The 10000-nt window shown below is 47.2% G+C and overlaps 1 protein-coding gene across 1 annotated transcript in view; it reads right to left on the bottom strand.

The window, feature by feature from the left end:
- The window catches only part of LOC124038791 (putative thiamine transporter SLC35F3), a 97756-nt gene extending 94518 nt beyond the window's left edge, over positions 1 to 3238 (bottom strand). Inside the window, exon 1 of the mRNA XM_046354854.1 lies at positions 2882 to 3238. Within this exon, the coding sequence (XP_046210810.1) occupies positions 2882 to 2957 (76 nt within the window). The 5' untranslated portion in view covers positions 2958 to 3238. The remainder of the gene's footprint in view (positions 1 to 2881) is intronic.
- Positions 3239 to 10000: the final 6762 nt, after the last annotated feature.

Here is a 10000-nt window from a genome sequence, read left to right as displayed (position 1 = left end):
ATCTTAATGCTAAAACAGAGTTACAGACTACCGTAGCATCTTAATGCTAAAACAAGCTAGTTTTATAGTCCATCTTAGCAAGGTGCTGTCTGTTTATTAGCAGGTGACTTTCATTACAGTATGGGCCTTAAGTAATGGGAAATGAAATTGGTGGCCTACACCGTAAATTATAGGGGAATTCAAAAGTAGATTTGTCAAAGTGTTGCCAAGACGCAGAGGGACTAAGCTGCCAGGTGAATGTTGTTTTACCAATGAAATAGGATACAACAAATAATGACAACATAAACTTCTGCCAACACTTTTCTGCCTCTGTGGAGTAGTACTTATAATGGGCTTCTGGTCTCAGCTGTTATACAGCATATCCTGCTGTATCCTACTGAAAATATCAATCGTTTTTTACTCTATTCTTGAAACATTTTGACATTATTCATTTACATTTAATTTAACTTTATTCTCAAAATGTCAAGTTTATTCTCTGTGTATTATGAGTTTTGAAGTACAATCCATGCAAAAACAATGATCATACAACCACCAGCCATTACTGTTATTATTCCACTTCACTAGACTTGATACTAATAATATTCCGTGCTTGTCTAGGTGGGGAGTGTGAGCTCCAGGGACTAGAGTTTGAGGATTGTATGTAAACACATCTGTTATCAATGGATCGCTGTATAACCCGTGGTCAAGGTAACTGGACCACTGGGGATATGGTCAATCACAGTGTGGTAACCGACCCAGTCCAGATGTGGTAGCCAATGAAATGTCATCTCCCCTGGAAGGCAGGAGTGTTTTAAAGTGCTTTGAAGACTAAATATATTTCAAGACAAATCCATTTTTCATCATTCCACAGAGGACTGTGGACTGGCGCTGAGAGAGGAGATTTGTCACCCGGAGAGAGCGAGAGAGGTATAGAAAGAGAGAGGTAGAGAGAGAGAGGTATAGACAGAGAGAGGTATAGAAAGAGAGAGGTATAGAGAGAGAGAGGTATAGAGAGAGAGAGGTATAGACAGAGAGAGGTATAGAGAGAGAGAGGTATAGAGAGAGAGAGGTATATATATAGAGAGAGAGGTATAGAGAGAGAGAGAGGTATAGAGAGAGAGGTATAGAGAGAGAGAGGTATAGAGAGAGAGAGAGGTATAGAGAGAGAGAGGTATAGAGAGAGAGATATATATAGAGAGAGAGAGGTATATAGAGAGAGAGGTATAGAGAGAGGGAGAGGTATAGAGAGAGAGGTATAGAGAGAGAGAGGTATAGAGAGAGAGAGGTATAGAGAGAGAGAGAGGTATAGAGAGAGAGAGAGGTATAGAGAGAGAGAGGTATAGAGAGAGAGAGAGGTATAGAGAGAGAGAGGTATAGAGAGAGAGAGAGGTATAGAGAGAGAGAGGTATAGAGAGAGAGAGAGGTATAGAGAGAGAGAGGTATAGAGAGAGAGAGAGGTATAGAGAGAGAGAGGTATAGAGAGAGAGAGGTATAGAGAGAGAGAGAGGTATAGAGAGAGAGAGAGGTATAGAGAGAGAGAGGTATAGAGAGAGAGAGAGGTATAGAGAGAGAGAGAGGTATAGAGAGAGAGAGGTATAGAGAGAGAGAGGTATAGAGAGAGAGAGAGGTATAGAGAGAGAGAGGAATAGAGAGAGAGGTATAGAGAGAGAGGTATAGAGAGAGAGGAATAGAGAGAGAGGAATAGAGAGAGAGGTATAGAGAGAGAGGTATAGAGAGAGAGAGGTATAGAGAGAGGTGATCACAGAACATTCTAGTGTGTCTCAGAGTTCCACTATGATCACAGAACATTTGAGTGTGTCTCAGAGTTAGTTCCACAATGATCAGAATGGTTAGAATGTGTTTGTGTTCTAGAAATCGTTGGGGAGGGACTCAGATCCAGAGTCACTGGGCCTGAGCAAGGAGTTTGGATAGCCAGACAACCAGTTTTATCCCATTGGGCCTGTCAATTTCAAGATATTGTGTGTGTGTGTGTGTGTGTGTTTGTGTGTGTGTGTGTGTGTGTGTGTGTGTGTGTGTGTGTGTGTGTGTGTGTGTGTGTGTGTGTGTGTGTGTGTGTGTGTGTGTGTGTGTGTGTGTGTGTGTGTGTGTGTGTGTGTGTGTGTGTGTGTGTGTGTGTGTGGCGTGTGTGTGTCGGTGGTCCCTACCCTGTTCTGCTACAATAACAGCTTCATGCTCCCCATGCACTCACTCATGATGGACAAGCAGCACAACACTTCAATGGCCCGATGCATTTTGCAGGACAAAACTACTTTTTGGCCATACATCTGTTGTCTGATTTGCATTTTTCAGGTTCGCCAAATAATTTTTCGGGGTGTTATTATAATTAGTGACGATTATGCAGATGATGTTGGGGAGAAATGAATTCTTAACTACATTTTTGAAAGTGCAGAACGAAATACAGTCTTGCTTTTTAAAAAATACAGCGAAAGAAGAGATTGTTCGAATAAATACTGTAACAACCATTATCTCCCATCATGATCTAGACATTTTTCCAGGGTAGTAAATGTGTAATTAGAAGCGTTGATGGTCTATTAAGATAAAGTCTTCCCGAACGCATCCCTAATTGCCGTGAAGGGGGGTTCATTCCATTGGTAATCCGAAGCGTTTTGGCACGCAACGGTACATTTATAAAAGTTCATCGGTGCCTCAAAGCGGATAACTCTTTCACCAACACCATTCATCACCCCTACTGACCCAAGTTTTCTCTGCCACAGTCACACAACACCAAACGTATAGGCGATACCTATCTTCTGATTGATTTACAAGCCTAACCTTGGACACGACAACATGTAGGTTTCAAGGGTGAATGTAAAATAGGCTACACACCAAATCAGGCTTTAAACAAGACCGAAGTCAAGTCACAGAACGGAGTTCTCCCTACCTTTGACTTTCGTTAAGGTGAGCACCGGGCTGTTGCAAGCGGACAGCGGGGCAACCCTGGCCGAATGTTTCTTCATAGTGATGAGCTCGGAAAGGCTGAGCTCTCCCCTCTTCGGCTACATCCCTGAATCTGGTGGGGTACCGACTATGGGACTTTTGATGCTTCTTGTCTTTACTCCTCTCTAAACCTCAGCAGTCTTTCGCTACCTCTCTCGTCCTCTCTCGGCTCCGCAGTCTTTCGCTACCTCTCTCGTCCTCTCTCGGCTCCGCAGTCTTTCGCTACCTCTCGTGCTTCCACCTTCGGCCCCTCCGTTCCTCAACTCTCCCTCAGTCGTTTATTTCTTCTTCTGATTCGATTCCCCTCCCTCATTCCCTCCCTCCCTTCCCCGGTTCTGCAGTATCCCGCCAGCGCGTGAGGCTGGGCTCTCTCTCTCTCTCTCTCTCTCTCTCTCTCTCTCTCTCTCTCTCTCTCTCTCTCTCTCTCTCTCTCTCTCTCTCTCTCTCTCTCTCTCTCTCTCTCTCTCTCTCTCTCTCTCTCTCTCTCTCTTCACATGTTAAACAGTAGAGGCAATTGCTGCAATTTGCTACGTCACGCGTACCGTAGGCATCCACCACCTCCCTCACTTGTATTATCTCTCCCCCCCGGGCCCCTCTACGTCCCGAGCCAGACGTGCCGTGCCCGCTGCCAACCCACCAGACCCCCCGGAGCGCGGTTCCCGGGGGCAGGTGGTTGGTGACTCAGAACCGGTTGCAGCTTGGAGATGTGAGGAAGGATCGGTCACGGCGGGCAGCGGTGTAACTGCTGTACCTTGGAGTGGCAGGGATCTGATGAGACTGGGGATGATGTAGAGGGAAAATATACTGTAGCCTACCCGTCCTATTCAAGGGTTATATGAAGAACAAGGCTTGCATGGGGAGGTAGTTTTCCTTCTCAATAGAAAGTCTTGGAAAAATACAATTTTCGCCAAGCTGACTCAGAGCATTTCCTATTATTCTGTATCTAGGACACTTAATTTAGTATGTTATTTTACGTTTCGTATGGTTTGTATTAATTTGTGATGTCCATCAACAATTTCGTATTATATGTTACGAATTTGCCAAACACATGATATGTTACAAATTCTAGCTAGGTGGCTAGGAGGTGAACGTTAGCTAGCTGGCTAATGTTAGCTGGGGTTAGGGGTTAAGATTAGGGTTAGGTTAAAGGGTTAAGGTTAGGGTTAGGGTTAGGGAAGGGTTAGCTAAAAGGGTTAAGTTTAGGGGAAGGGTTTGCTAACATGCAAAGTAGCTGAAAAGTAGTAAGTAGTTGAAAAGTTGCTAAGTAGCTAAAATTGTCTGTGATGAGATTTGAACTTACAACCTTTGGGTTGTTAGACGTTCGTGTTAAACTCCCGACCAACCACCCTACTTTCGTTTTTGCCCTAAGTAGCCATCTGTCTTATCTTAATCATGCCAAACATTACACATCATACTAATTTGAGTGTCCCAGATATACATTTAATATGTTACGTCTAGTCTATGAGACCAGGCTGTTAACGCAGCATATTTTATCCAGTATACTGATTTATATTATCCCTCTGGAATTGGTTTTGTCTTTTGCTCTGGTTGAAAATACACCTGCCATTCTAACATTGTGTTATTACTAGTAGTAGGATCTATTGAAGTTGACAAAGAAGCATTTTGTTTACAAGGCATTGCCTAAATAGCAACACCTTATAAATCCGATCAATCAAATTGTACTTAGCCCATATTCAACTTTAGAATGTAAGTTAGAATATTATCCTTGTTGATCCTCAACATGTTTGATCAATACCCTGCTGATAACCACTCCACCACCACCCATTATCTTTCATAATGCTCTTCCTAAACCCACTGGAGGATACGATGACTGACACACACATCACTCACAACGACAGACACACATCATTCACAACGACAGACACACACATCACTCACAACGACAGACACACATCATTCACAACGACAGACACACATCATTCACAACGACAGACACACATCATTCACAACGACAGACACACATCATTCACAACGACAGACAGGCATCATTCACAACGACAGACACACACATCACTCACAACAACAGACACACATCATTCACAACGACAGACACACATCATTCACAACGACAGACACACACACAACTCACAACGACTGACACACATCATTCACAACGACAGACACACACATCACTCACAACAACTGACACACATCATTCACAACGACTGACAGGCATCATTCTCCCCAGGGCATGTAGAAGTGCTGAATGGCAGCTCTGACCAACTGACTGAGGATAACCTCAGTGTGTCTGTGTGTGTGTGTGTGTGTGTGTGTGTGTGTGTGTGTGTGTGTGTGTGTGTGTGTGTGTGTGTGTGTGTGTGTGTGTGTGTGTGTGTGTGTGTGTGTGTGTGTGTGTGTGTGTGTGTGTGTGTGTGTGTGTGTGTGTGTGTGTGTGTGTGTGTGTGTGTGTGTGTGTGTGTGTGTGTGTGTGTGTGTGTGTGTGTATGGTTGTGTGTGTATGGGTGTGTGTCTATGTGTGTGTGTGTGTGTGTCTGTGTGTGTGTGTGCTCTTCTCATATTAGTTCCCCCATGTAACTATAATGTTACATTCCAATAGAGACCCTCAAACTCCCCCCCTGGAAAGGTTGTACTGACGACCTGTCTGTGTGTGTGTGGCTCTGTGTGTATGGGTGTGTGTGTATGTGTGGCTCTGTGTGTATGGGTGTGTGTGTGGCTCTGTGTGTATGGGTGTGTGTGTGTGTGTGTGTGGCTCTGTGTGTATGGGTGTGTGTGTGGCTCTGTGTGTATGGGTGTGTGTGTGGCTCTGTGTGTATGGGTGTGTGTGTATGGGTGTGTGTGTGGCTCTGTGTGTATGAGTGTGTGTGTGGCTCTGTGTGTATGGGTGTGTGTGTGTGGCTCTGTGTGTATGGGTGTGTGTGTGGCTCTGTGTGTATGGGTGTGTGTGTGTCTCTGTGTGTGTGGGTGTGTGTGTAGCTCTGTGTGTATGGGTGTGTGTGTGGCTCTGTGTGTATGGGTGTGTGTGTGGCTCTGTGTGTATGGGTGTGTGTGTGTCTCTGTGTGTATGGGTGTGTGTGTGGCTCTGTGTGTATGGGTGTGTGTGTGGCTCTGTGTGTATGGGTGTGTGTGTGTCTCTGTGTGTATGGGTGTGTGTGTGGCTCTGTGTGTATGGGTGTGTGTGTGGCTCTGTGTGTATGGGTGTGTGTGTGGCTCTGTGTGTATGGTCGTGTGTGTGTCTCTGTGTGTATGGGTGTGTGTGTGGCTCTGTGTGTATGGGTGTGTGTGTGGCTCTGTGTGTATGGTCGTGTGTGTGTCTCTGTGTGTATGGGTGTGTGTGTGGTTCTGTGTGTATGGGTGTGTGTGTGGCTCTGTGTGTATGGGTGTGTGTGTGGCTCTGTGTGTATGGTTGTGTGTGTGTCTCTATGTGTATGGGTGTGTGTGTGGCTCTGTGTGTATGGGTGTGTGTGTGGCTCTGTGTGTATGGGTGTGTGTGTGGCTCTGTGTGTGGCTCTGTGTGTATGGGTGTGTGTGTGGCTCTGTGTGTATGGGTGTGTGTGTGGCTCTGTGTGTATGGGTGTGTGTGTGGCTCTGTGTGTATGGGTGTGTGTGTGGCTCTGTGTGTATGGGTGTGTGTGTGGCTCTGTGTGTATGGGTGTGTGTCTCTGTTTGTATGGGTGTGTGTGTGGCTCTGTGTGTATGGGTGTGTGTGTGTCTCTGTGTGTATGGGTGTGTGTGTGGCTCTGTGTGTATGGTTGTGTGTGTGTGGCTATGTGTGTATGTGTGTGTGTGTGGCTATGTGTGTATGGTTTTGTGTGTGTGGCTCTGTGTGTATGGGTGTGTGTGTGTGTGGCTATGTGTGTATGGGTGTGTGTGTGGCTATGTGTGTATGGGTGTGTGTGTGGCTATGTGTGTATGGTTGTGTGTGTGGCTATGTGTGTGTGGCTCTGTGTGTATGGTTGTGTGTGTGTGTGTGGCTCTGTGTGTATGGGTGTGTGTGTGGCTCTGTGTGTATGGTTGTGTGTGTGTGTGGCTCTGTGTGCATGGTTGTGTGTGTGTGTGGCTATGTGTGTATGGGTGTGTGTGTGTGGCTATGTGTGTATGGGTGTGTGTGTATGGGTGTGTGTGTGGCTATGTGTGTATGGTTTGTGTGTGTGTGGCTATGTGTGTGTGGCTCTGTGTATGGTTGTGTGTGTGTGTGTGGCTCTGTGTGTATGGGTGTGTGTGTGGCTCTGTGTGTATGGTTGTGTGTGTGTGGCTCTGTGTGCATGGTTGTGTGTGTGTGGCTCTGTGTGTATGGTTGTGTGTCTGTGTGGCTCTGTGTGTATGGTTGTGTGTCTGTGTGGCTCTGTGTGTGCTCCGGTGCGTGCGCATGTGTAAAATCTGTTGGGGGAGTGTGTACATGACTAAAAGAAGCCACTCTGAATAATTCACTGGCTAGACTCTTCCTCTTCACTAGATTCTACAGGCTCATATCCCCTGATCTGATAACTAGGACAAGGTGTTGTACAGGCTAGAATCCCTGATCTGATAACTAGGACAAGGTGTTGTACAGGCTAGAATCCCTGATCTGATAACTAGGACAAGGTGTTGTACAGGCTAGAATCCCTGATCTGATAACTAGGACAAGGTGTTGTACAGGCTCATATCCCCTGATCTGATAACTAGGACAAGGTGTTGTACAGGCTAGAATCCCTGATCTGATAACTAGGACAAGTTGTTGAACATGCTAGAATCCCCTGTGACTGATAACTAGGACAAGGTGTTGAACAGGCTAATTCAAATCTCACATGTCCTAACATTTACTTGAAGAGACTGTCACTAGACACAAAGTTTTCACCAAGTGCTAGGCTCGAGGTTCAAGGAAATGAATGTCTCGCTCTACTAACTATTGTAACTACTGTTTACTGTTGCCTTTTTTACACACCATTTCCTACACCACCGGAAAAAGAGTCCTTAGTGCATGAAGAGCATGTTCTTTTCCAAACCCAAACCCTCTCCCCAGTCCTCTCCTCCCCCAGTCCTCTCTTCCCCCAGTCCCCTCTTCCCCCAGTCCTCTCCCCCCAGTCCCCTCTTCCCACAGTCCTCTCCTCCCCAGTCCTCTCCTCCCTCAGTCCTCTCTTCCCCCAGTCCCCTCTTCCCCAGTCCTCTCCTCTCCCCCAGTCCTCTCTTCCCCCAGTCCCCTCTTCCCCCAGTCCTCTCCTCCCCCATTCCTCTCTTCCCCCAGTCCCCTCTTCCCCCAGTCCTCTCCTCCCCATTCCTCTCTTCCCCCAGTCCCTCTCCTCCCCCAGTCCTCTCTTCCCCCAGTCCTCTCCTCCCCAGTCCTCTCCTCCCCAGTCCTCTCTTCCCCCAGTCCTCTCTTTACCAGTTGTTCCCACTAAGATAATTGATTGGACTGTTTCTACCATTTTCCACTGCTCCCCGTGCGTCAGTGTCAGGGTCTGTGTTTGGGTTAGAGGGAAGAGACAGAAACAGAGGATGAGAGCTGATGGACGAGGAGATAGAGTGAGGAAAGGGTAGGTGAGAGGGAAAGACAGGGAGGGAGAGAGAAAATAGGGAGTAGGATGAAGAGGAGAGGGGGAGAAACGTGAGAGGAAAGAGAGAGAGAGGGAGATGGATGAGGAGAGAGAGGGGAGAGGGGGGAGAAACGTGAGAGAGAGGAAGAGAGAGAGAGGGAGATGGATGAGGAGAGAGAGAGGAGTGGGGGGAGAAATGTGAGAGAGAAAGAGAGAGAGGGAGATGGATGAGGAGAGAGAGAGGGAGTGGGGGGAGAAATGTGAGAGAGAGGAAGAGAGAGAGAGAGAGAACAAGAGGGAGGGGGAGAAAGAAAGAGAGAGAGAGAAAGAGAGGGAAGAGAGAAAGGGAGAGAAATGTGAGAGAGAGGAAGAGAGAGAGCGAGAAAAAGAGGGAGGGGGAGAAAGAAAGAGAGAGATAGAAAGAGAGACAGGGAGAGAAAGAAAGAGGTGATTACTACAGAAAAGAGTGTGAGAGAGGTGATGGAAGAGAGAGAGAGAGGGAAGAGAGGGAGAGAGGTGATGGAAGAGAGAGAGAGAGAAAGAGAGGGAGAGAGGTGATGGAAGAAGAGAGAGAGGGAAGAGTGAGAGAGGTGATGGAAGAGAGAGAGAGAGAGAGGAAGAGTGTGAGAGAGGTGATGGAAGAGAGAGAGAGAGAGAGAGAGAGAGAGAGAGAGAGAGAGGGGGTGATGGAAGAGAGAGAGAGAGAGGGAAGAGAGGGAGAGAGGTGATGGAAGAGAGAGAGAGAGAGGTGATGGAAGAGAGAGAGAGAGAGGGAAGAGAGGAGAGGGAAGAGAGGGAGAGAGAGAGGGAAGAGAGAGAGGGGGAAGAGAGAGAGAGAGAGGGAAGAGAGAGAGAGAGGGAAGAGAGGGAGAGAGGTGATGGAAGAGAGAGAGAGAGAGAAAGAGAGGGAGAGAGGTGATGGAAGAGAGAGAGAGAGGGAAGAGTGTGAGAGAGGTGATGGAAGAGAGAGAGAGAGAGAGGGAAGAGTGTGAGAGAGGTGATGGAAGAGAGAGGGAGAGAGAGAGAGAGAGAGAGAGAGAGAGAGAGAGAGGGGTGATGGAAGAGAGGGAGAGAGAGAGGGAAGAGAGGGAGAGAGGTGATGGAAGAGAGAGAGAGAGAGGTGATGGAAGAGAGAGAGAGAGAGGGAAGAGAGGGAGAGGGAAGAGAGGGAGAGAGAGAGGGAAGAGAGAGAGGGGGAAGAGAGAGAGAGAGAGGGAAGAGAGGGAGAGAGATCTGCACAGGATGTTTGATGGATAATGTAAACACACTATAAACACCGTCACGAACCAATAAGAGAGAGTCACTCACGTCATCATCCTGCAGGCTACACGTTTGGCATGTCGGGATGTTATTGTGTGTGTGTATGTATGTGTGTGCTTGCCTGCATGTGTGTCTGCGTTCAGTGTCTGCGTTCATGTGTGTCTGCGTTCAGTGTCTGCGTTCATGCTCATGCCTCCATGTGTGTCTGCGTTCATGCTCATGCCTGCATGTGTGTCTGCGTTCATGCTCATGCCTCCATGTGTGTCTGCGTTCATGCTCATGCCTCCATGTGTGTCTGCGTTCATGCTCAT

This window comes from Oncorhynchus gorbuscha, linkage group LG06 (assembly GCF_021184085.1).
Source record: "Oncorhynchus gorbuscha isolate QuinsamMale2020 ecotype Even-year linkage group LG06, OgorEven_v1.0, whole genome shotgun sequence".
NCBI lineage: Eukaryota > Metazoa > Chordata > Actinopteri > Salmoniformes > Salmonidae > Oncorhynchus > Oncorhynchus gorbuscha.
The sequence above is the reverse complement of the archived record's forward strand: the minus strand, read 5'-3'. Positions and strand labels throughout refer to the sequence as shown.